Here is a 27,594-nt window from a genome sequence, read left to right on the forward strand (position 1 = left end):
AAGGGATTAGTTTCCTGTCAACTTCCTTTCTGGAAAAAGTAATGTGTGCACACTGAAAATATTTCCAGCTTGGGTAAAGTATGTTTGAAAATAGCTTTTGGGTAGAGTCATATTTTGGTGGGCAAAGAAAGAGGACTAGCGTTCACATCTAAATGTTTATCGAAACATTTTGAAAAATCTAAGGGGCTTTTTTCTCCTTCGCTTTCAAAAGTACACACTGTTCGAGCGAGGAGAGTTTCGCCAGCGTTAACCTTGATCTCTTCTGGCACTGTGGTCCGGAGGAGAACGATCTCTCAGAAACCGCTCTGTACTTTGAACTGCCCTGGTATGTGTGTGCAGCAAGGGTCACAGGGTTTCATTCCTGAGAGACAGCAGGAGGGCTTGATTTTTTATGTAAGTATACATGTGAATGAAAGCGAAATAAGAAATACAGTGTGGTGGAAACATGGAATTGTACTTCTTTAAAGTTCGGATGTACCTGTTCCTAAAACAAAAGGTAGGGGAAGTGCTGCAAATGGTTATATTCATGCATGTATCTTTTGAGTGGTTTTTAGAAAAAGTATAATTTAATTTTTTTTTATCAATGTTCTGTGCACACAATAAACTATATAGTCAATATTTATGTGAAACATACGAAGAAGATGAAAGAATGGAAGTACTCACCCTGTTGCAATGTGACCATGCCCTACTCTAAATATGCAAATTACTGTTAGTCATCAATACTTCAGGATAAACCTTGACTAGGACTCAGGTCTAAAATGCTTCTTGTTGTGGACAGCTCTTTTTTTATATAAGGGTGGAGGGGTTTTATTTTTGTTTATTCCTTAGCAATAACAGCATTTGTGTGAAAACAAAGTGTTTGATTTGCCAGATAGATCCTCTTGTGTTCTCCCTACCTTGAAACTATTTTGCTTTCATTAGCTAGAAACACCATCCCTCGGGATGTTTTCCTGCAAGGCATACCCAGAGTATCCCAGGGGAGCAATCTTTTGCTAACAGAGAAATAAATGAGATTTCTCCTGTAGGTACTTTTTCCAAGCTTCAGTTTCTAGAAACATAGTCGCTCACAAGATCCATTAAATCCCAAATCTCCTTTGAGTAACGTGAAAGTAATCCTTTGATGTCAAACTATAATATAACACTAAGAAAGTATTGCTTTTATTTGTAAAAGCAAGGAAAGACACAAATAAGCATCTGTCATTTTGAAGTAGAACACTTGAACATGAGCAGTCTTATAATAAAAAGTTTTCATCTGTTTCACACAGTAGTTGCTGGGTGACGCACTCAGCATGTTATTAGTAATTACTGCATAAAGTTAAATAATGCTTGAAACCTCCATTCTCCTGCTGGACTCATGCTCTAAAGATGACCTCTGCCACAGAGACGTGCTTAGATTACAGCGAAAGCTGTGACAAGAAAGCCACATTACCTCGTACAAACTGCATCCGAATTTGAAAAAGTGCCAGATGACTACCTAAAATGTTACCAAGCAAAACTGTGCTGTTTGTTGCTGAGAATGTTGGTGTGCAGGACTCATCTGAGGCCTTCTTTTTGTCTTTTCTGCCTAGCGTTGAGGGTGAGGCTCCAAGCAGCGAAACTGGCACGTCTTTGGATAGCCCATCTACTTACCATCAAGGACCTATCACACACGGTTCAGCTCTAAGTCCAGACCATTACGATCATTCTGCTTACGGGCTGTATTCTGTCTCGCCTGGGCAACAGAGATCTCGAAGGCCGAAACTTCAGCACTCAACATCTATACTGCGAAAGCAAGCAGAGGAAGAAGCTATTAAAAGGTCAAGATCACTTTCTGAGAGCTATGAACTCTCTTCAGACCTACAAGATAAGCAGGTATTTGAGCTTTTGTTATTAATTTATGATAACAGCAAAGTGTCTGTAAGCTGGGAAAAGATCTTTTCTAGCGTCACTTCAGTTGTGGTGCTGGAAATGCCTTTTTTTCCTGTGACCGGCTTAGTTGCACATTAGCATTTCTCAGGTTCTTGACTCTTCCAGGTTGTGTCGCCATATACCTTCTCCCCTTCCTGAAGAAAGGTGTAAAAGATATTTTAGTGTTAAAAGTAAAAAAAAGTTTTACTAGGAATTGTGATTTCATTCTTGGGACCCAGATGTAACGATGCACAATATTCTTCTAAGAAAATGAGTCATTTTGAAACCTGGGTATCTTTGTTGCTGAAAAAAGGGAAGGCCTTACTGAAACTGATACATCCTCACGTGTCTGTGGGGTGAATTCAAGGTCTTAACTGGTTTTACTCAAATAGGGAAAGCTCCCATATGCTTTATGAAGAACTGAATGGAAGCTATGCTGCTGTTCGAAGTCTGTGTCCCTAAAAAAGGGGCAGCCAGCCTCAGCCCTTTCTTTTAAGCTTTATTCTGAGTATAGTCCTATTTGAAAGATACGTATTCCATGCAAGTTTGTATTTATCTTTTAAACGTGATCCTGTAATAGCCAATAGATGAGTGTTTCTTGGCTTCATTTTTTCGTTAATCTTTCTTTCAGCAGAATATTTTGTTGTGGTATATTGCATAGTCACTTCAGCTTCTGTGTTCACATGGCAATAGTGGGAGGAGGCAAAATTCCACAGACAGGAAGCAATGTACTGATTTTGAACCACACGTTGATAGTGAAATTTATAGGGGCTGAGTCTCGTTTGCCATCTGTTTGTCGTTCGGAAATTTCAGTTTGGAGAATCATTTAACATTGATCCAGAGAGACGTGGAAGAGCAGAACTTGAGCTCTGGTGTTGGAGCCAGATACTTGGGATAGCAAGTATGAGTTTAGTTTAGCCTTTATGCTCACCAAATTCTATATCAGAGTGGCGACGTCACAAGTTCCTGCTTCTGGATCTAGATTATGCCAGCTCTGCTCTTAAATTGGACCTTCTTTGTGAGATCAAAGTTGTTACTTTTTCCAGCTTTGGCAGGCATTTTTGCTAGATGTCTCGTAAGGGACTGTGATACAGAGCGTAAGGCTTGCTCAAGGGGTCTCCTGCACTGCAGAGATTCCACAGAGCCGAATTCCATCTGTCCTTTTCTGCCGGTTTGATAAAGAACGAGGACTGCGGATGTTGTTTTGTATTTGTTCAGGGAATCCTACACAATAAAAAGTTACAATGATGCATAAAGGAAGCTTGATACTGAAGCTTACTGGTCTTGAAAAGCTCTTGCTGAAACCTCAGAAGATATTTTAAAACTATTTAGGAAAATGTCCAAGGCTTTACCTAAAAGAAATGTGTATTAAATATGCATTAAAAATGTGCTTTAACTATACATTAAAATTTATTAGAAATATTAGTCACAAGCCTAGTAAACCATCTAGGTAACTTCAAAAATAGTCACAATTTAAATTCCCACCAATCCTCCCTTATTTTATGATAATCAGTGATATTTTCTGTGTGAAAAGGACAACATCCTGTTTGCAAAAATGAAGCCTGGTTAATTTATTTTATAGAATATTAGATTTTGTTTTATTCTTTTACAGCAGCTGTGCTAGTTTTCTTTTCTTGAAGTTTGACATTTAATTTTGAGCATAGAACTAAACTGACAATTCATTATTTGTTTTGAGATTAGTTTAGAAAAATAATCTCTTATAATTTATTTAAACATACACGACCTAATATATGCTACAGAAACAGTAGCAAATGTGTGGCAGCAGTGGCAGGGTTGTGGTAGAAGTTCTCAATAATTTTTTTAATCTTCAGGATGCCTTACGAGTAACCTCGCAGCCTCTTCAACATGTGCAAATATTGGGGAAATATAACCCCCACTTGGGGGTAAAAGGCTAAACAATTGTTTTAAAGACAAGATATAGAAAATTATGCAGAGATTTACAGATTTCCAGCTCAGGAATGAGTCACATGAGGTTTTTGAGCTTAGTTTAAAGAAATTTCAAGACACAGCGAAAGGAACAAGTCCTTAGTAGTAATCCTGATCTGAGCCCATCTGAAAAATTTGGCCTCCTGAGTTTATGCCAATAACTTTAATATTTTTTGCATCTCAAAATAAAAAATAATAATAAAAATCATTGATTCGCGTTTAAAAACACTGAGCCAAAAGGGAGTTTAAAGTGGGAAGGGAATGGTAGCTGCTGAAACTGGCAATAGCACTGAAAGAAATCGTCACCAACTCCCAAGCAGTAGGCATAATGGACTAAAAAATATTTTTTTAGTAACATTTAGTTCTTTCCGTAAGGGAGGGGGTGAAGCCCCCCTGCACATCAGTATCTGAGCTTAGTAGTTACTTGGAGAGATTTCCAGAGTATGAGGTGGAGAGGTTGTGTGTGCACGTGCGTATAACGTAAGTAATTAAAACATGGTGTCTAATGAAAAAGGGTACCTGGGTTTGCAGGTGAGTAGAAATTACTTTTGAATCGCTGGAGCATGGACTTACACAAAAATGCTGCCAGAAAAAATGGTGTAATGCTAAACAGACTGAGTTGTCATGGATGTTTTGTGTTTGTGAATAATATGGATCCAGCGAAAACTCATCAGAACAGAAATTAAATACTGGGGAAAAAAAATAAAGTAAAACTAGGTATTCATCACGTTCAGTGGTTTTTAAATAAGCAATGCGTTTCATGTTTGGGAAGAAAAGATTCAAAAATACCTAATGAGTATTCCAAAAGTATTTGGAATGGCATATCATTTCCACTAGGTTAAACTGATAGCATTTATAATGTATTTATTTTGCATATTCATTCTGTTAATTGGAAACACTGGCAATGCTGAGTGTAATCACAAGAATGAAAATAGATTTGAAGTTGTATTTAGAAAGCCTGAAATACATTCTTGAGTTTAGGAAGACTGGATATTCTCTTTGGAAGTGTATGATCTGGGAGGCTCAGTTTTGCTTATATCAGGGCTGTGTGAAAAGATGCCACCAGTTGGGTTTTTTCATGTAGAAAGTGATGTCTGCCTTAGAAGGCTGTTGGGTGCTTTTAGATTTTACTCCCAAAATAAGGCAATTTACATTCTACTTGGCTTTCACTTCTCTGCGTTGTCCCTACGGAGAAAGAATGACTACATTGTGCTGTATTAGAGTGCTGGCGTCATTGACGTGGGTACACCAACGCCAATGTGTGAAAACCAAAATTTAAACACACACACAGACATTGCCAACACCTTAATTTTATATGACAATATTCACACAGTGGTATTTTTGTCTGAGTTCTTAAGGTAGGATTTGCAAACGACTGTTGCGTTCACTGTTTGTGCAGGTGTTATTCTGGAGCTTTGAGGTTTTACTTTCAGAATCAGGATACACTTTGAAAAATACCTGAAAATGAAAGCTGGTAAAAGAATATTTATTTTTTTAACCTGCACCAAGTTACAAAGGATTTGTGTTCGCCCTTTCACAGGTTGAGATGCTAGAACGGAAATATGGAGGCCGTCTCATAACTAGACATGCTGCTCGTACTATACAGACAGCTTTTCGCCAGTATCAGATGAACAAAAATTTTGAGCGTCTTAGAAGTTCTATGTCTGAAAATCGTATGTCAAGACGCATTGTACTGTCCAATATGAGAATGCAGTTTTCCTTTGAAGGACCTGAGAAAGTCCACAGCTCTTATTTTGAAGGAAAGCAAGTTTCTGTTACAAACGATGGGTCAAAGCTGGGGTCCCTGGTACCGTCTGAGTGTGGTGACCTTGGAGAGTCAGCTACAATGAAGTCTCCAGCAGCGTCTACTGATTTTGCCGATGCTATTACAGAACTGGAGGATGCTTTTTCCAGGCAAGTGAAATCCCTTGCAGAGTCCATCGACGATGCACTGAACTGCCGTAGTCTACATTCTGATGAAGTCCAGACTCCGGATCAAGTCAGAAGTCGTGAAATGGAGAGGGACAGTTGTGCTCAAACTAAACCGGCAGTCCACAACGTGGATCACAGGAAGCTCGATGAGATGACAGCGTCCTACAGTGACGTTACGTTATACATTGATGAAGAAGAGTTATCCCCCCCCCTTCCACTCTCCCAGTCAGTAGACAGACCGTCCAGCACGGAATCTGATTTGAGGCTTCGGTCTGTGAACTCTTCTCAAGAGTACTGGTCCATGACTCACAAAGATGATAAGATAGACACTGATACGAGCTGCAGGAGCACCCCGTCATTGGAATGTCAGGAGCAGAGGATGAGGATGGATCACCTGCCATTGCTAACTATAGAGCCGCCCAGCGACAGCTCGGTGGACTTGAGCGATCGCTCGGAGAGAGGCTCGTTAAAGAGACAAAATGCCTATGACCGAGGCATCACTAGTCAACAAGGAAGCCCAAAACACATCCCTCACAGTATTCCTGCCAAGATTATATCCCGAGAGGAGCAGGAGGCAAGACATAGGGCTAGGCCTATAGAGAGTCATTTAGCGATCAACGGCACAGCAAACAGGCAAAGCAAGTCGGAGTCTGATTATTCAGATGGAGACAATGACAGCATCAACAGCACTTCCAACTCGAACGATACAATAAATTGCAGCTCAGAATCTTCTTCTAGAGACAGCCTAAGGGAGCAAACCTTGAGCAAACAAACATACCACAAGGAAACTCGCAACAGCTGGGATTCCCCTGCCTTCAGTAACGATGTTATCAGGAAACGCCATTACAGGATTGGACTGAATCTTTTTAATAAGTAAGTACAGTGTTCCCTCATTTTCTGTGTTTGGTAGAAACAGAGCCACTCAACCAGGAGTATTTTCTTTGTGTCAGGTAAGTAAGACTACTGTGACATGTTGACTTTCCAGTGAAAAAATAAGCTGCTTATGGTAACTGTTCATGTTAGAGTACTTGCAAGTTGATGTCTTCATAGTTAAACAGCTTCAGGGAAAAAGAAAAAAATCCTATTCTGTGTATATGTCTTCTTTTTTCTTTAAGAAGATGGACCAGACTCCTTTCTTGTTGAAAAATATAGTGGCTTGATCCTGATCCATTTTTGGTGTTGTAACAAATTCGGATTTCTTCCTGCCTTAATCACGTAGGTATTGTAAATCACGTCACATGGGAACTGGAAATAGCAAGCAGTGTCGGATGAGTTTCCTGTTTAGCATAGGCAGGGCCTGGAATTTGCTCAATAGATTTCATCAAAACTTTCACACTCAAAAACAATGCACTGAATATTTTCACACTAAATAATATTTTTACAGGCAGAGAGGTTTGGGGTTGTTCAGCCTGAGGAAGAGAAGGCTATGGAGAGACCGTCTTGTAGCATTTCAGTACTTTAAAGGAACCTTCACGAAAGATGAGGGCAATCTTTTTAGCAAGATCTGTTGCAACAGGGCAAGGTGTGATGTTTTTAAACTAAAAGAGGGTAGATCTGGACTGGATATAAGGAACAAGTTTCTTACAAAGAGGACACAGGTTGCCCAGAGAGGTGGTATAATCCTGGTCCCTGGAAACCTTCAAGGTCAGGCTTGATGAGGCTCTGAATACCCCAATCTAGGTAAAGATGTCCTTCCTTATTGCAGTGGGGTTGGGCTAGATGACCTTCAGAGGTCCTTTCCAACCCAACATATTCTATGATTCTGTAAATAAATATTTATTATTTATCATAATTCTTATATTTCTGCCTATGGCTGTTAAGTTTCCCATGTATGGAGTTATTTAAAACTTCTTTAAAATAACCTTCTAGAATTTCTTTGTTTTATTGAAATACTTTTTTCTTTGGACACTCCCGTGTAGCTGTAGAAAACCACAAATGTTATGGCAGAGGGTAACAAACAATATACTGCTCTAAACTTAATATTCACATTATTGGAGTTACACAGTTCTCATTACAACTGTCATAATCTGAAGGTAAGAACTGCTAGGTTGGCCTTAGAAATCCTAGTTTTTCTTCACTGCCTAGTTAATTCCTAGTGTCCCTGCCCTAGAACCGGTATAATTTACTTAAGCCTTTTCTGGTACTAAGCTTATAACGCTCCTCAGAACACTTAGATGGAAGATGCTAAGTGCCAGGAGTTTTTCCTGTTTTTCCTTAAAATGTGGTTGGCAGCTCACAATCTTTGCAAGTTTTTGAGATTTTCTGCGGAGTAGTTCAGGCTCTCTCTAGGAGAATTTTGGAGCTTCTGAAGAGCTCAGAGGCATTCCAGTGTGCTGCCATGGCCCTCGCTTCACAGTCTCCTACAGCTGGAACGAGTTCAGCCCCTCTTTTCACCAAGCAGGACTGGGATATGTTTTGTCTGGATTAATAGGTCAATGGTTCACCATATAATAATATGTTGTAACATTGCAGATAATTAAAGCTTTCTGATGCCATCACGTGAGGCTGTGCATTACAATACTAAGTAGGGATCGACCAGGTTTGGTTTTTTATCTTTGTAAAAAGATCTTAGGCCTTTATGGAAGCTTTTAACCAGTTGGCAGTATGTAAATCTCTGCTGGTTTTGCCGCTCATGAAGTAGACTGGGTAGAAAGATGTATCAATTTGCTTTTTTTACAAGATTTGAAAACATTCACGTCCTTGGGGTGAGTGGTGGGGAGGAAGGTGCTGGTACTGTTCGGATGACATTTTCAGATGACATGTAAAAGACTTGGTATTTGCTTGGGTTTTTGCACAGTAATTAAGCTTTAAGGAGTCAAACGATCAGTGAACTTCAGGCTTGACAATACAGTCTTTTGAGCCGATTGCAGAAGGGTGTAAGAAAAAAGGTGAATGGAAAAAGTGCTCCAGCAGCGTACAGTGATGAATGAGGGTGCTGGAAATTGTCAGGTGCTTCTAGTGACAAGCCATAACAGTAGGAGGCTGAAAGTCAGAAATAAACATCAGGAATAGAGAAGAATAGAAACTGTTTGTTTGAAGCACATCAAAGTCATCTCACTGCGTGGTCTTAAACAGAGATAAACCTTTTTCATATATTGGCCGATTGTAAGATGCTTTGCAGTTACTTCGCAGTGTGTTCTAGAGGACAGCACAGCGCAGAGCTCCAGGCAGCACCTCTGTGCGTAAGCTTTTGCTCTGTGTGATCATTTCATTCTCCCACCACATTTTATATCTGATCTTGATACAGAACTGAAGATTCTCATTACCTTTTGTTGAGTCACTCTGATTCTATTGATAGTTCAGTCAGTCCCTGAGTATCCCACGTATCCTGGGTTTTGATTATGGCTCTTCAAGTCCACCAGTTGTGACAGTTTCATTAATAGCCTTATTTGCCCTCTGTGCAATCTCAGGTATTGAACAATCCTAGAATGAGATGGTGCATGGATCTGTAAACTCCTTTGAAAAGGGGACTGGGAAACATCCAAAGCTTTGTTCTTTAAAAAGTTCAGAAGGAGAGTTAAGAGAGTGCATCAGGTGAGATTGCAAATTGCATTTTGTGAAGTAAGTGAAGGGTTAGATTGGGTTCAAGCACTTGCCAGGATTTACAAGTGATTTCTTCAAGATGAAAAATCCTGTTGTGTTTTAGATACATGCTGTACAGCTCAATTAGTTTCAGTTAAATTCAGAGCATTATGCTCGTTCTCCTCAGTCTATGAAGTATGTCATAGCATCTTGTGTGTCCCAGCGTTTTTTGAAAAGAAAGCCCCGTCCTTGGTGTTGGTTTCCTTGGCGAAGGCTGCTGTTTCCCATGCAGAACAGCGTAAAGCAGGATTGCTCAGCTAGACGTGGGCCGGGAAGGGGGTCTGCAGGTCAGATGGACGTTCTGCAGATCAGTGCAGTCTTCACAGTTTCTTGCTTGTGATGGGGCAAAAATGCGACTGCTCAGCACCTCGTATGAGCAAGGGTCTGCTGGCGTGTTCGGCCCCGTGTCGCACACCGCTTGTCCTGTGTGCTGTGTGACCAGATGCACACCCGTGATGTAGGGCAGACGTTTTTTGGTCTACTCGCCAGTGTTGGAGTCGGTGCAGCAGAATCATTTGGATGTCTTTTTGACCACGTGATCTTCCATGAAGCATGTACAGTTATAAAATGAGGGAGTATTACAAGTCCTGGCAGCCAGCTCTCGAGAGGATGTGTGCTCCACCCCTGCGGAAGGGCTGTGCGCAGAGCTGAAAGCAGCGGCTTTCAACTCACCTATTGCAACAAGTCAGTGGGTTTGTTTTTTCCAGATGTCCGCATCCACCAGGGAAAATTTTAGGGATATCTTTTACGAGACATTCATGATGATTTCATTGCATCTTTGAAATCTTCCTTGTAAATTAATATTCCAAACCTTAATTAACAAATAATCATGTCGTTTCTCTCTGGTACATGAAGCTTGGCTGAACTGCAAAGAATTTAGAACCTTAAAGAAGTGCATAAATTGTAGTAAGTACTTCTGCTTCATTCACTGGGAGCGTTGAAAGAACAAAGTACTTAAAAGCACAGAAAGTCGCTGTCCTCACAGTTGACATTTCAACAGATGCTGCTTTTTTTTTTCTGGCTTTCCTATTGCAATAATAATTTTCAGAAGCCGCAGCGCACTATTCTTACCAGAGGACCTTTATTGGAATAGCAGGTTGTGGGTGGGATAAAAGTTCAGCTCAACTGGTGATGACTTATGCAAGACCTTAGTAGCACAAAGGTCCTTGGAGGATGGAAAACACAGAACAATAGAGAAAAAAACTGTAGGTAATTGAAAACCGTTTCTCTAGAAGTTTCATAACTTGATTGTAGAATATATTTCAGACTATAACTTGGCACTCGATTCAGAACCTTAGAGTTGATTAAAGAAGCATACTTTTTAAAAGATGTTTGGTGGTATCCACTATACTCGAACACAAAATACCACCCAAATGGAATGATTTCTGCCAAAGAAGTAGCAACTAAGTACCAGCTTCTGTACATTCTCCTATTTCTGAATGGCAGCAGTGATTTGAGCTTGTGTGTTCCCATTCATTGCCTTCCTAAAGGGAGGACTGCAGGTGCATGCCCAGGGTGCGAGGGCTCCCAGGGAAGCTTGGGGAGGCCAGCTGTGTTGAATTAGGCATTTTCTTCAGCGAGGTTTGAAAGGGATGTAGTCTGGGAGAAATTACACTAGAAACCATTCCCTCTCTTACAGGCAGAAGGAAAACACTACCTAGAAAGGTTTATTTTGCAGGCTCCAAACCCTGCCAATGCAAATCCAGCCTTTGAGTCTGGTTTGCTTATAAACAAGGCTTCAAGAGGCCTTTTGACTGCTGCTATTTTTTTTTTTTAAAAAAAAAAAGGAAGGAAAAAAAGTAAAAGGGACTGTGATTTTATTCTCATGTTTGTTTTGACTGCAGACTGGAAATACCAGGTTTACCAGTTATTGCAGCCCAATCTGGTAGGATTTTCAGGTTCCATTCTGCTACTGGTGCACTGATGGTTCTAACAGATTAAACAGGACGGAAGGGTTTAACCTCAGTAGTCTGAGGAACCATGTGCTGCCCTGGGGTTAACTTTGCAGTCAGTTGCAGCAGACTGATTCTCTGCAGGGCCGTGCCTGTGTGGGAAGAATGTTGCCATAATCCCTTCTCTTGTGCCACGATGATGGTGGCAGTGACTCTGGCTCCTTGGCAAGTGGCTGCCGGGTGTTTGGTGATAACACTGCCCTCAGCTGCCGTCTCCTCAAGCTTCAGCGACACACCCAGCTGGGCTGTGTTGAACAGTGTAGTGGTTGTTCTCTTGGGCAGGGGATACAACCACTTTCTCTGTTAATCAAGTATTTTCAGCAAAGCTTGGACAACATTAGAGTCTTTTGAAAATCGTGCCTACTGGTATTAAAAATGAGGGATAAAAATTTGTATTTCTCAGACTCATTTGTTAATCTAGCAGGGACTAGAGTGGTCCTTAGTGTCTCCTTTGGGATACCAGGTACTGGAAGTCACTGGTAAAAGTCCTCTCCTCTGGCAGTGTCCCTATGGCACTGTGAGTTCTTGCCACGGGAGCCAGTCTTTCAGGTGCTGGTGCCAATTTCTGACGTTGCTCGTGAAGAGAGGCTGCAAAGTGCAGCTCATGGACCATTTCCCCTGTGCTGCTCCACTTCTTTATGCTGTGGGTTAATTTTGTAGAGGGCTCTTTTTGTGTAGTGTTTCCTTGAAGGGTTTATGACCTGATCTTACATGGACATCTCGGAGGTGGATGAACATAGCACCACTTTACATTGCTGGAAAAGAGGCTAGGCTATAAATATTTTTACAATAAGTCTTCCCAGATGCCTTATCCCCCCACCCGCCTTTTTTCTCTTCTTTTGCTTTCTGGAAGGGGTAGTGACAGATGGAAAACTGTTCCTTACGTGTCCTCAGTCCATTACAGCATACTGTTGTGAAGAGTTTTCTGTCGCTTCCTTTGTAACGGGCTATTACCAAGGTTCCCACTCTTCTGGGGTTCTCTCAGAGGATTTATCGACAGAGGTAAAAAGCCATGAGCCTCTGTGTGCATCATGCAGTGATGGGTCATCTTCTAACCTGTAAGCCCTGAAAGTCCTACTAGCTTCGTTTATTGTGTGATGGAGATGCTTTTACTCAAAATTTAAACATGACTATAGATATGGATTGGATACAATTCCAGGAGGAGACATTTTTAAAACATGTCCAGATTCCGTGGAATCTTAATTTATGTATTTCTTTATTTGGCTTAGCAGGTATGAGAAGAATTTGCTGAGGGCTGGTGGGACTGTACCAAATGCAAAAGTGCAAATTAAAGTTTCCAGAGAAATTCTTGTTGGAAATCTGAGGCACATAATAATATGATTTGTGAAAAGGCACATTTTTAATTTTCCGTGAAAGCAGGTTTAACTGTTCAGCCGAGGTATAGGGTTTCCATCACTTATAGGTAGAGATTGAAGGTAATTTGGATTCCTAAGTACTGTTACATTCAGAAAGTACTGCAAGCACCTCTGTTTCAAGTCCTTAAAAGTTGCCACATGTTTAGCAAGTAGCCATTAGTTTAAATATTGCAATAAATGTACCAATCTGATATTCTGCCGTTTAAACCATTCATATGCCTAATGAATTTGACTTCAGATGCTGAACATACTTCCTTTATTGTTTTTAGTCTGGTCTCATGGCGTCCATTCAGCATTCTGGTATCTAGTCCGAAATCATGTACTTTTAGGCTATCCCCCTTAGAATTTTAAGTTGAAAGCCTATTGGAAACAGATTGAGTAGGAGGGTGAAGGTGTAAATCAAATTAAGTTGCTTCGCTTTACCTTTGAACTAATTCTTTTGCTTTGTCAACGGATGTCTTAAGATCTTTGCAAACTTTGTATTTTGTGTGATTTTTTGGAATAATTCAATTAGAAAGAGGAAAGGTGATACAAAATCTCCTTCAGGATTTCACAGCAGAGCCATTTGCCATCCTCATGTATATGCTGAGAGGGACTTTATTGTTGTTACAACATCTGGGCTGCAGATTATTCAGCCACAGACAGCTCCAACAAAAATTGAAATCAAAGCGCTCCGTGTAGCTTGTCCTCTAACAAGCTGAGGGGTTACTAAGAGGAGAAGAATGTTCTTAGTACGACTCTCATTATTTCTAAAAACATTTAGCCCTGAGTGAGAACACCCAAAGGAAAAAAAACCAAACAAACCAACTGCGTGTGTTTTGCTTTGTTCTGTGTGTGTTTTGTCTTTTTTCCCTGAGGACCCATTTTCTCTCCTCCCCACCCCCCCCAAATGGGTGCTTTGATTGCCATACATTACCCCCTGCCATAAAAACCAGCTGAAATGTATAACTGTGGATTCAACCAGGAGTATCTTTAAGCACCAGTTTCAAATACGGGCACAAGGATTCCCTTTGTTGCTCTTAAAGAGGGAGGATAAACTTCACCAAACGGTGAAAGCGAATGTAGCTTTTGAAAGGCTGTGCTGTGCCGAGCAGTCTCCCTGGAACCCTGAAAGAGCCATTACCTCATCCTCTCTGCTGCCAGCTCTGCCTGCCCCTAAACATTCTGGGCACACGTCTCCCTCCCGCTACTACGTGCCAGGAATGGGTAACTGCTTTGCTCTAACAATGCCTGGGTGCGTGCTCAGGATACAGCCGGGTATTAGAAAATGACCCTGTGAATGGAGGAATTTGACTGGGTGAGCAGCTCCCAGACAAGCATCTGATATGACGCTGGATGCCAGAATTTTAATTCTTCCCCGCTCTGATATGATGCTGGATGCCAGAATGTTAATTCTTTCCCCCCGCAGCCAGATCTCAAGCGACTGGCTTTTGAGAGTGAAAAATGTGACCAGCTGCCTTTGCAGGCACGCAGAGGACAATTTGGGCAGCGGTTGGGAAGGCTGCACGGGAAGCCTTGGAAGAAGAGTTAAGGAAAAGAGAGCACCAACTCTTCTCTCTCGTTTAACTGTTCAGATCTATCTACTTTAATTGGGGTTTGGTCAATCTGCATATGAAAACTCTGGAGATCTTTAGGCAGTATTGTTGCATTGCCAGTCTAAAAGGTATCTCTTTTAAAATAAATGTGATCATTAGTTCCCCGTTTGCAGTCAGCAGAGATGCAGAAATTGAAGCTGAAGTGATTCTGTTGTGTGTAACTGGAGTGAGGGTATGGAAAGAGAACTTAGAGCAGGAGCACCATAAGATGTTAAGACAGGGACTGTTCCTCAATTTCAAGGACATGGTCATCTCAATGTCTCCTTCCTCACTCCAGTTGCATAAACCTGAAAGCAGTACTCAGCCCTGGCAAATAGTTCTGAGAGAGCCAGCAGGTTTTTTATGTATCAAAGCGGAGTATCTTGTGCTCTGTTGGCAACTACAAACTCTTTTCCCTACTCTTTGAGAAATGCAAGGCCGCAATGGGTCAGAGAAGGGAAGAAAAGGGTTTAGTCCGTTTATTTAACTGAAATATTTCCTTTTTTCTTGCAAGGAAGGCAGAAATGAGGGGGACAATAAATAAATAATAATAAAAAAGGGTAGGCTCTCCACTGCCAAGAGAGGGAATAATGAGAAGCTGCAAAATCTGCTCAGGCATGATGACTCAGGATTGCTTTTACTAGCAAGGACATGTCCAGCTACTGCGTTGCAACCACTTGGGGTGTACCTTGTGATTCTCTTCACTGTGCTGACTGCCTTCTTCCTCAAGGCTGATGCTCCTCATACAGAGAAATCCTATTTCTGAAAGAATGCTAAACTCTTTTTTCTTCCATTATTAGAATGACCCAGACTTCTTGCTCGGAATTTTGAGCTGCCTTTTCTTCACTCTTCACAATTTTGTAATCTGCTCTGATTCAGGTGATAGATTTTCTGGCAAGCCTAAACTTTCAGTAGCTGCAATAATGTTGAATGTATAATTTCCTAGCATTTTACTAGGAAATGGTGACATGAAGAAACCGGTTGATCGGACAGAAAGGGATGGTATAGAACTGTTAAGGTCAGTTACCCAGTTTCATGAAAACAGATGTCTATAGACTTTCCTCTCTTTATTTTGCTCCCCCACCAAATAGAACGGGACACTGAGATCACTTCCTTTATACATGAGGAATGGGAGTTACTCCAGGTAATTTGATGTAATTGCAAGTAAGCTGTGACCTTCACATGTGCCCTGGTAGTTTTTTGGTTTGGTCTCGAATGAACCTGAGAAGATCAACTTATCATAATGTAGTGAAAGGAGGTCATCCCCACTGGGGGGGAAACCGTAGGGCCTCTGCCCCAAGAATGGGAAGAATTACCTCCCTGTTCCTGCGAGATGCAGTGAAGGTGTTGAGAAGCGTGCTGTTTCTTGGCTTGTTCTCCTGACCCAGAGCCTCTTTCTTTTAATTACTGGAAGATGCAATTTACACTAGTTCTTCTCTGTATTCTTTAAAAGCTTTCCTGTGTGTAACACGAGACAGGCTTCCCAATCAGTTTCTCTAATTTTCTTCCTTTTGGCCCCCTTCTTGCCTTGCAGCATAGTGGAACTCAACAGTTGTTTGGGCACTAGTTTTGGTAGTGTTCTAAGAATAGTGGGCTTTTCTTTCTTTCCCAGAAAGTGTAAAATAGACACTGTGATTCGTTGTGGCAGCATTAGCGTAGTCAGAGAAAGTGAAGGAAGAAATACAACTGTGTAAACAAAACATAGCTGCCTGCCAGACTAAGGAGAATGCTCGACTAGTTTGTTATTGCCAACTTGGCTATTTAAAAATAGTTCGTTTCTTAAATGATTCTAAGTCTGAGATTCTTGCTATTAAAAAAAAAAATCCCTGAATTTTAAACTACTGCTTAGCTTTTTGATAGCTGTAAATATTTTCAAAATCGGATCTCTGCTATCAAAGGCAAGGGAGATTATGTTTTTATAAGAGGGCTGGTGTCATAGTTGCGTTAAATTCTCCACCCTCAACATGAAAAGATTTCTTTGGCAGCAGCACATTTGTGAACTGTTTTGGTTTGTGGTGTTGACAGCTTCTAAGAAGCGTTTGTAGTTCTGGTTTGCTTGTTTTGTAGATTCTCTCATGGTCCTTTCAGTAGTGTGCCTGAACACAGACGAGAAGCAAAAGCCTCAATGTGCCGTCAGAGGTACTGAAGCTCTTCCCAGGTGTTTCACCAAGCTTCACATTTTCAGTCAGGCTTATCTCAAAAGATACTTTTGACATTGCTGGCTGTTGGAAATCCAGACTTGGGAAGCTGCTTTCTGCGCTCATTTCTTTATTAATGCTTCCATTTTACAGCTGTGGTATTGTCTGAGCATCTAAAGGGAAATACAAAGATTTAACGTGGTTTCGGATGCTTTGTAAGCGTTACAGGTTTAGCGAGTCAGAAATAAGGAAAGCAAAACAACAAGCCCCTTTTTTCTCCTAGTTCAGCTCGTACGGCTAAACTTTGGCATCTGGAGTTATTTTATGTCCAAGGTGGTGTGTTTCTAACAGCGTCAAACCAAGGACTGCAGTGATGGGATTTTTGACAGTCCGCATTTAGTAATTCGTGAAGCTTTAGGGCTGCTTTTTCATTGGCGATCCAGGTTTAATGCAACAGCTAGTTGATGAAATTCTCACACGGTGTAAATAATTTTAATAACGCATATCCTGAAGTTGTCTGTCAGTGATTACTCCAAGCAGGTGAAGGTTAATTGAGATAAATAATGACATATTCAATAATATACATATCTGGATCACTGTTCTCCCTACTATTGTGCTCACAACAATGAAAATATTAGGAATGTGGTGTTTTTCTAAAGATTCTGTGCTGCTTATATACAAGTAGGTTTTAATCTAATGAAAAAATACTCTTTTAAAAATATATATACACCTTTGATAAGGGATGCTTCTCTCAGGAATGTCCTGACTTTGATGTTATTACCCTATTTGTTGTTGTTCTTCTCTCTGTTACCCCGTACTTCAAAGGAGAGTTCATCCTTAGGAGAGCCTCATACAGCACTTACGTTAGCAAAACTCTTAAACATACATACACTTTGTGATTTTTTTTCCCCAGGTTCGACCTGCATAGCTGGTCAAGAAAAACCCCCAAACAACCCCTCCATAGCTTCACAAGCTATAAACCCCCAACAAATCACTACTCTGATGAGATCTACACAAATGTAACAGGTTATATGAGCTTCCGCTGAATTTACGCTTTCCTTCCTGCTTATAGAACTTGCCCAGTAAATAAGCCACCTCCTTCTCGTTGGCATTACGCTCAGGAAGGAAAGGTGTAATACTGGCTTGAGGAAGCAGCAAGTGTGCAAGGATTTACTGTTCTCTTGGCTTTTGAGGGAACGGGTTATTAGGGATGTTAGGATTTGTGGGTTTTTGTTCTCTGGTTTGTTCTTTTTTTTTTAGCTGGTGTCTGTGTGTGATTTTTGCACTCTCTATTCCTGGCATTTGCTGCTTCTTAAAGACAGCAGTTCCCAAAATTTGCTACGGGATCCAGCCTGTCTTCAGAAATACACAAAGACAATGCTTCCGCTCGATATGACAAGTACTCTCTAAGACGTATTCTTACTAGAATAGACTGGTTTAATCTGCTATTTTGAAGTTTGCATTACTTCCTATATTGATGGTTTTCCCATGAAAGTCTCCTGAAACTATCCTAAAGGTCTTATTAATAAGTTATTAATTATTAAGTTATTAATAAGTTATCGATAAGTTTCTGGCAAGTTCTTTGGTCCTTTATGCACCTGAGAATCTTTCATAAATGTGGTTTTGCACATCCTTTTGTGTCAGCTGATTTCCTTTTTTTTTTTTCTTCATTTCAGTAGATTCTTTCTGATGTGTTTTGGTTGGGTTCAGGTTTTTTGTTGGTTTGTTTTCTGATATAGAAGACATTTTTAAGCTTTATTGTGGAAGGAATCCTGTAAATATCAAAAGTTCTCTAATTATGTGTGTCATCAGATGTGTCAGGTGCTAGCTTTAGAGGGTGTACTTTGATGTTAGTTAATGTATTCAAATCTGAAAATAAGTGTTCTGCTTGTGCAGCTTCCACAGTTGCTATTTATAGACTTCTAATCTACCCTGTTATTGGTAGGTGTAATTAACAAGCCATCACTGGGAATTTTCCTAATCACAAAAGACTCTTAGTTGTAAGTACAAAACGGTCTGCACTCAATTCTGAGTCGGCAGAAATAAGGGTAACTTACAGCAGAGATTGTTTTTCCAATAAGATATTTGATAACTTTTAGTCTGCATTCAATTCAATTCCTTGGTCAGGAGTGTTGATCGAATTCAAGGTTCCGGATCATCAAAATTAGGAGTACTAAGAAATTTTTTCGGCAAACTCGACTAGAACAGAAACCAAAATTATCATTTGTGAGCTGACTGGGAAGCTAGGGACATAGCCATTGGGTAAGAAGATTCTTCTTCCTCTGATGTTTAACATCCACGTTTGCCCACAGAAACTTGTTTTATTTAGAACTTTATTTGTGCATGTTTCCATAGAACTCCTCCCTTAGGCTGCCCTTGCTTGGAGCGAGCTACCAAAGCACCACCTGAAGCTACAGAGTGTGTCAGCGAGTCCTGCTGATGGTCGTCTGAAAAATCCATTTTCCCCATTTTAGTGAGGACTCTCGGGACCTCCAAAGAACAAAGTAACATTAGGAACGTTACAGTTCTCACCTCAGCACCTGTTAGGAATTCTCAAGTTGTTTATCTGCAGCAGCGGCTCTGTACTGCCGCTCTGTCTGGATGCTTGGCTGCTGGCTGGGGTCAGCCCACAAGCAGCTCTTCAGTTGAATTGTTTTTCTTGAACAGAACAACAGAGTTAGCAGATTGGAGAGGGCAGATTTCAAAATGTAACATGATAGAGGACAGATTTCAAAATGCAACACGAATTATTGATCTCTGGTTGGCAAGTTCAGTGGGTAAGGGCTGGGAATTAGAAGGAAAAAAAGGTTTCTTCACTGTGAAAATAAGTCTTGAAGGTTTATTATGTTGAAGTTTACTATCAAACAGGGAAAGGGTAGTCTTCATTTTTCAGAGTTTTCAGGTAGTATTTTCATGTTATACAGTTCAGAGTGTACATTGCTTGTGCATTACGACATCTGTAACAAATTGGACTACTTTTCAAATAATGCTAGACTGCAAAACTTACTGATGCGTCACTGCAACAGGAGGGAAGTATCAATGGGAAAAGAGCTTTTAGCTTCCAATGGACGTGTTGCTAAATGCATTTTTAAGTCTGTTTTGGAGATGTACCTAACCTGGTTTGAAGTGTATTTGAATAAGGCGATTTTGTGCTCTTGAACCAGAAGTAGAGATTTTTATGTGAAAAAGCAGACCCTGGGTTGTTTAAAATTATACAACTACATAGGAACTGATGCAGAGTAAATCATTTGTAACCTTTGTGATTATTTGGAATGTTCAGGCTTATCAAGGTGGTTTAGTACAGTAAGTAATGATCCAGGATTTTCTCTGTTTCGAGTGAATATTTATATGTTTTTGAGTGAATATTTTCTATATTTCACGTTGTGGTTTTTTGTAGTGTTTTTAGTTTTCAGTTTTGCCAGTTGCAGACAGGGAACTCTCCTGGCTTTCTGTCACTCTCAATTTTAGGAATAAATACTGCTCGCTAGCAAGTGGGATGGAAAAAAACATTCCTATGTTTGTTGGATGCTGTGAATTTAAACTTAGAAAGATGAAGAATTCTGAAATACAACTCAAAAGCTTATGAGTGTAACGGTTACATTACTTCCAAGAAAAAGGGTACTTTTTGAGTGTGAAGGAGATGAATTTCACAAGATGACAATCTTTAGAAGATGACTGTATGTGGAATCTTATTTCACATTAAGAGAGCCATAAAGCCTGATGCGAGAAATTGGCATTTGAGAGCTCACTTTTGATTAAATGATATATATTCCTCTGATTTATCTAACACTTAATAGGGTATTAAGTGTATAATAGGGTAATGTAAAAATTAGGAGAACTAAATGATGATGTATTTAGTAATGCTACTTGCAATTAAAAACCCTGAGGAAGGGTTATGGTTGTATGATCAACCTTGTACAAAAACAGTGTGGTCACCCCTTGTCCTTTGAAGTTGGCTTTGCAAGGAAATTTCTTTGAGGTCATCCAGCATGCTGCAGATATTGACTCTTACAGGTGGACATTATAATTCCTTACAAAATGAAGATGAAATTACTGGTTCTGTAAATATATCCCTTTAATATCTTTAGAAGAAGTTAGGGTTGTCTGTTGTGTCACACTGCTGGAAGATGTAGTGCACAGTGTGTGCCGTGAGGGGGATTTTACATTACTTTAAAATATAAGCAGCATTTACCTTTTTAAGCAGTAGATTTTTATTGCCAGAATTCAATTCCATCCCCAATCCTCCTCCCAAACACATGCTGCTTAATATATTAAAATGGGTAGCTTCAGCTTGCTTTGTTTTGAGATCTGAAAGTAGTTACAGCTAAATCTGTAGGTAATGTATAAAGAGATGTAAAATACTCCAGAAACTCTGAAGGTGCTTGTCTGAGGGAGGGAAATCTGGGACAATGGGTGTGTTAAAGGACAAGGGAAAAGAAATTAAATTAGATGGGAGCTCCACTGTTTTCAATTGCTTCTTTTTGCATGACTGACTTTATTCTTTTCTTTCTGTTTTTTGTATTCTCAGCTCGCAGGTTATACCTTTTCCGATGTTTTTGTTCCATAAGTTTCACTTTTTACAGCGGAGGAGTGGGAGGTCAGGGGTGTTTTTTATTTCTTGTTTTTCCGCAGCAGCCTCTAAGTTCTGTGTTTGGAAGGTACATCTCTCCCAGCAACGTGAGCCTTTAGTCACTGATGTTGAGCTTGTCTTCTGCATTGACAAGTGCTTTGACTTTCACGCCTGAAGCTGCGTGCGTAGAAAGCTTCTCTTTGGAAGGGTAGCGAGCAGGGAAATGCGTCATAACGTGCACAGATGTGTTTCGAAGCTCGTAAGCTATTAACAGTGAGGGGTGTGTTCTACGGGATGGTTACGTTTATCCTGAAACTAAACTAGCTGGTACTAGTAGTATGTTCGTTAAAAGTGACTGGTAAAATTGTTGTACGATTTTAATCAGGTGCCTTCAGGTCCAACGGAAGGAAATTAATAGTTTTGCATTTTCATTTCTCCTCAGAAAACCCGAAAAAGGAGTCCAGTACCTAATTGAGCGAGGTTTTGTGCCCGACACTCCGGTTGGTGTTGCACACTTTCTCCTGCAAAGAAAAGGTCTCAGCAGACAGATGATTGGAGAATTTTTGGGGAATCGGCAAAAGCAGTTCAACCGGGATGTATTAGAGTGAGTATTGGGTGAGGGAAGGAGGGCAGAATGATTTTAATGCTCAGGTAAGATGGTTCATCAAGCCGGAGGCAGTAATGGTCTGAACGTTTTGTGCTTATCTCTGGATCTTGCTCTCAGGAGGGAGAAACTGGAAGTTTACGTGAGATGGTATTTATTTCTTTGCTTTCCTGGGTTTTCTACTGATTCAACAGGATACTTAAAGGGATTTATACTCCCTGTAGTCATGTCCATTTACTCTAAATTTATGTTTTAATTTTACTAGTGTAAGAGTATGTTATTTCCAAGTCTTTTTCCTTCCTCAGGCTCCCTAATGGTTTACTGAATGAAACAAAATAATATTGTATGCAACAGAAGGCTTCATCAGTAGCAGAACATGGAAATAATTATTACAGCCAAATGGCTCCGACATTAGATAAACAGGGATTTCAGTGCACACAGGCATATGCTGACAAGATCTATACAAACTTTTCCAAAAGATTAGATAAACAAAAACTGTTTTAAACCCCAAAGGAATTCAAAGCAGAAAATTAGATTTCTAGCAGCTGGTCATATATTTCTAAACCTTGCAGACCAAAACAGAAGTTCTTTTATTTTAAGAGGGTGTTCATTTAAAATAGATTCTCTAACACATATTCTTTCCGGGCTTTTTCTTTTTTATGTCTGATATACTAAAAGAAAAAAACATGAATATATCTTAGGCCAATTTTGTTCAAGGAGTTGTATAAAAAAATTAGTTAGATGTTTAACAAAACTGCTGAAAAGGAACGCAAAAAACTCCACATCTTGCCCAGGAGAAAAAAAAACCCCACATCTTGCCCAAGAAAAATTCTGACCACAGGTTTTAACCAGAGTATAATAAATTTGCATTTGTCTGTAGATGCAGTCTTACTTTGAGAAGTGAATATTGATACATAATATTGATTCCATGATAGTGATACATTGCAAAAATCTTAAGGTAATGGCATCATGATATGAATCTGCCAACACCTTTTGTTTTCTTTGCGTGTTTCTTAAAGACTCCTCCTCTCACTGGCTTTATGCCGCGAAGATCGCGAGTAACGTTCCCTACGGCCATCCTGATCTTACTGTTCTGCTGTCAGAACTTCTGTATCTCAAACCGCAAGCCTGAACACTGTATTATACAACGTCATGTGTACATATGCCATAGACCTTTTTTTAGACGTCTCCTCTTTCTTTTCCACGCCTTAGATAGTACAAGCCCAGCAGAAAGCAAGGGAAGAGCCTCTGTACAAAAGCACGCGGTGAATATGGCTTGATTTTGCTGAAACCCCTCCTCGGCAAGAGTCGTTGTTAGTTACTTGTAATCACTGGCTGAATTTTGCAAGTATGAGTCAGATTAGGGTGAAGACTTTCCAAAGTGTGTGTGTTTTCTCTTCTTTTTAAAAAAAAGAACAGTACAGGTGCAGGATGAGCTGATTTATAATCTTACATGATTCATTTTGTGGTCCTGAACAAATCACTTGCCCTCTGCATCCCAGACCAGCGGAAGTAGAAGCGTATCTCTTCCTAAGCCAGATGCTGTATGTTTTATGAACTGAGTTACTAAGAATAGGGACCTAATCGCCTATTTACAGACCCATAACAATCTTTTTATTGAAATTAATCTGTTCTTGAATAAGGTGTTTCAGCTATGCTTTGGGGCAAGGAACACCATGTAAGTGGTGCAGTTCTCTTAACAGCATTCTGAACTTTGCTTCAGGAACAAGGTATTTTTTCCTAAAAAGAGACAACAGAGTAGCATTTAATCTTTACAGATTCGAGGTGGGTTTTGTCAAACTGATAATAAGTCCAGGTTGTTACGTAGAAAAGATATTTTAGCAGACAAACCTTTTTCTGTTGCACAATTTAATTTCAAGTGACTTGCTTCTGCTTTGTGTTCAAGTGCCCCAGATTCTATAAATCCAGGTGTTTCACCTGTTTGAAATCTCCTTTTCACTGGAGCTTAGGAGGAAGTAGCCTAAATTCTTGACCGACAGCTGCCTTCTGGGCCTGCTGTAGTTGTCACCTGATGGCAGCTCAAGTGTAAAGGCAACATTTGGGTGACGTGGGGCTGGCATTGATGATGCCCTGGCCAAAATTCGGGGCAAAAGAGCCATGTTACCAAACCACTGCTGTTCTGTAGTGACCCTCAGCTTTCCCTCTCTGTAAGGTGTGCTTGGTATAGAGACGTAGCCGAGGATCTGACCTTCCGCTGTGTCTTGAGTTTGCAAGTGCAGGATAGAGAAAGAAGAAGATAAAACTGTCAGTTACGTGCAGCAGTACAGGCAAGCGGTACAGCAGAGAACCAAGGCAGTTGTAGCTGTGGTGACCCAGCAAATGGTATGTTCTGCTCTTCTTGCCTAGTTTTTTGGAGAGAGGTCAGACGTAGGGGTAGCTCCCAGGAAGAAGTTTCAATTCTCTGCCTGCCCTGAAGTGGTGAAGCCTAACTGCTGCTTGTATTACCTGCCCGGGAGGTGTAACTGTAGTAGTGAATATATGGTTGTTCAGCACGTGCTTATTCACACACTCGGGTTCTCCTGCAGTACCTGCATTTAATCATGTTCTCTTTATCAATATGATCAGGATATTTTCAAGGGTTGTAATTTTAGTAGCCATTTTTTAAGAAGAAGCTAAGCAAGTATGTCTTTCCTTACTTTCACAATTCTATTTGCTGTGTAGACCTAGCCAAAGTAACTTGTTCCCTTTTTTGTCATCACACAGCCACTAGAAAAGTTTGGTGTGGTGGTTTGACCGTGGCTGGAGGCCAGGAGCTCACCGAAGCTGCTCTATCACTCCCCTTTTTTAGCCGGACAGGGGAGAGGGAAGATGTAACGAGAGGCTCATGGGTTAAGATAAAAGCAGTTTAATGTAACAATAGCAAATGCCGCGTGCGGAAGCAAAGCAAAACAAAGATTATTCTCTACTCCCTGTCAGCGGGCGATGTCCGGCCACTTTCCCAGGAAGCAGGGCTCCAGTACACGTAGCGGTTGCTCGGGAGGACAGACACAAACAGCGAATGCTCTCCCACTTCCCTTTTCCTTCTCGCTTTTATATCTGAACTGATATCATATGGTATGGAATACCCCTTGGGTCGGTTTGGGTCAGCTGGCCCGGCTGTGTCCCCTCCCAAGATGTTCCTCACCCCCAGTCTACTGTTGGGGGAACGTTGGAAAAAAAACCCAAAACCACAGCCCTGGTGCTGTGTGAGCACGGCTCAGCAGTAGCCAAAACGCTGGGGTGCTCTCAACACCCTTCCAGCTACCACTCCAAAAACCACAGCACTGCGAGAGCTGCTGGGGGAAGATTAACTCCACCTCAGCCTGACCCAATACATTTGGAAATTTTGAAATATTTGCAGCTAAGAGCATTGACCATGGTGGTGTGTCTGCCATCCTCGTAGTTGATAAAAAAAGATGAAGACCCCTGCACTTTATGCTGTTGGCCATCATGATTCTGGAGGTCCTTAATTGCTCTAATTACTTCATTTTGACTCCAGCTTGTCTGCACATGTGCTTTACACCTTTGAAGGAGAAAAAAGCTTTTGAAACTGTTACAGGACTTACAGTAGGTGGGAAGACTGAACGTTATTGCAGGGCCGATAATAAGTTTTTAGGTGTGGATTGGAAAGGGTGTGAGAAATGCCAAGCTCATTTCTTTCTTTCCTTGCTTCCGCATAAAGGGAAAAATATTCAAGGCAAAGTGAATGAATTGCTTTGGTCTTAATCTACGTTAGCTACAATGTTACTAGAAGAAAAATGTGAGCTAGTCTAATTTATCGTTGTATAGCTACATATATAAGAAAAGGCTTTTAAATGTGGATTGCGCTTGCTTTCTGTGGTTTCTGCGTTATGGTGCTGTTGCAGTGATTCGTGTCTAGTTAGTTAAAAACTAAAAGCTAAGCTGAAAGAAATAATAATTTATAAGCTTCTGATTTTAAACTAGTCTTTAAACAAAGTATTAGAATGATGTACTTGACATTGTTGACTGTATTAAAACAATTCTCTTTTAAATGTGTGTCAGTACGGCATTTTCAGAGCAAGAAAGTAATTGTGTCTCTGTAGACGTGAACTGAAAGACAAGGCAAATGATGGAGAGATGAGAATTCCAGTAATAGTAAAAGAGTATCCAGACAAGATTTATTTATTTTGTTTTACCTCCATATGCATGATCGTTCCTAGACCTGGAGCCTTTTGGTGCAGGTTTCTGTGCCTGCTGCAGACTGTTTGAGATTTGCTATTTTGAGCAGGATGAACAATTTATTATTATTATAGGTAAGCATTGTAATAGTTGATTGGCCTGGGAGCGTAAAGCCTGTAATTGTTCTTGGCAACGGTATGTCGCGTACACTGGTCAGACATTTGTCATACCAGCAGCTCTTCTGTTAAAACAAAACAAAAGAGCCGGCTTACATGTACATATTCTCACTGATCTATTATTTGCAATCCTTCCTTCACAGCTTACTTGCAATTATTGCAACTGCTGCTGAATGTTTCAGAAAACTCCATAAATCTCTACAAGAGATGGAAAATAAGAAGGTTCTTCTGGTCTCAAAATTCTTACCTTTGGTACTGTGTTGTCAGAAATTAAGACACAATGTCGTTATGTTTTTATTCTAGCTGCGTTGTGGATGAGATGGACTTCTCAACAATGGAACTGGATGAAGCACTCAGGAAATTTCAGGCTCATATCCGTGTTCAAGGAGAAGCCCAGAAAGTAGAACGGCTCATCGAAGCTTTTAGGTATGATGCTGAAATAAATTATTCAGTCACCAGAAACCTGCCGTTGTCTAATGGTCAAACTGGAGACCCGGGAGTGTTGGGGCACTGTCCTTGTGAGCTCCATACACTTTCAAACACACTATAGCGTTTGTGGTGGTTTTGCCAAGTATGAAATAGGAAATTTTATTTGTTGCTCTTGTTCATCTGTGTCATTTGTATCAATGTAGCAAGGTTTATCAATGAACAGTTCTTTCTGGCATCACTTGCAAAGAAATTCAGGGATTTGGGGGTGTCTCTAAAAATTTGCATATAATAGCTTGTATGAATGCAATTATAAGACCGTTGACATGTAGGATATATATGCTCCCAACCTTTCATTAAGCATTTCAGCAATAGTGGGGTAAAAAGCATTAATTTATTAATACTAAAACAAGCACACTTTGTCCAGGGCAGGATGAGATGTAAATCATCATGAGTCAGTAAGCTAAAATCAATGCTGTATTCTTACCTGGCGGAATCATTCACTGAAAAAAAAAAGCAATACTGAAGTTACTGTAGCTCAGAATCTGTGCTAAGAAGTGAAGTTACAGTGGTAGTACAAAACAAAAGCCATATTCTAGGGTTGGCTTATGAAACTCTGTGGATCGAAAACTAAGTGTATATATATATATATATATATGGAAGGTGAATAATAGCTTGGTCAGCCTCTGGATTGTAGCAGCAGTTGGTTTCTTTGGTGGAATTAGAATAGTAATTCGTAGCTGTGACAGCTTCCCCTCTTTAATTTTTCTTTTACAGCCAACGATACTGTATCTGCAATCCAGGTGTTGTGAGACAGTTTAGAAATCCCGACACCATCTTCATTCTAGCTTTTGCCATCATACTGTTAAACACCGATATGTACAGCCCCAACGTGAAACCAGAACGCAAAATGAAGCTTGAAGATTTTGTCAAGAATCTAAGGGGTAAGCAAAGGCTAACCAAAACAAAAGCTTTTCCCTGTAACTGTCACTGGAAGGACACTGTGTATCTTCGGGGAAAAAGACAAAATACAGGGCACTTGATTCTGATTTCATCTGACCTTGAAAACTACTGTCTTTTTTACAGGCTTCAGTTATTTCTGGAATATTGAAAACAGAACCAAGTGTGTATTTTGTCATTTTTATCTTGTCTGTCTTCAACGGATGTATTGTCAGGTCCTGTTATTCCCAGGTTTTTCAGCGTAGCTGAAAGTGACTGTTGCTTTGTATTCAGAAGTACCTCAATTTTTTAGACAGAGTTGCCTTATACCTTTATACCTTATACCTCACA

At 40.3% G+C, this 27,594-nt stretch overlaps 1 protein-coding gene across 1 annotated transcript in view; it reads left to right on the forward strand.

Moving 5' to 3' along the window:
- Positions 1–211: 211 nt before the first annotated feature.
- The window catches only part of IQSEC1 (IQ motif and Sec7 domain 1), a gene marked incomplete at both ends in the record, with an annotated part of 49,198 nt that continues 21,815 nt past the window's right edge, over positions 212–27,594 (forward strand). The window contains 6 exons of the mRNA XM_009864818.1: positions 212–325; positions 1,569–1,851; positions 5,375–6,639; positions 21,401–21,562; positions 26,182–26,304; positions 27,082–27,248. Coding sequence (XP_009863120.1) covers positions 212–325; positions 1,569–1,851; positions 5,375–6,639; positions 21,401–21,562; positions 26,182–26,304; positions 27,082–27,248 — 2,114 coding nt within the window. The remainder of the gene's footprint in view (positions 326–1,568; positions 1,852–5,374; positions 6,640–21,400; positions 21,563–26,181; positions 26,305–27,081; positions 27,249–27,594) is intronic.

This window comes from Apaloderma vittatum, unplaced genomic scaffold (genome assembly GCF_000703405.1).
Source record: "Apaloderma vittatum isolate BGI_N311 unplaced genomic scaffold, ASM70340v1 scaffold2762, whole genome shotgun sequence".
Lineage (NCBI taxonomy): Eukaryota > Metazoa > Chordata > Aves > Trogoniformes > Trogonidae > Apaloderma > Apaloderma vittatum.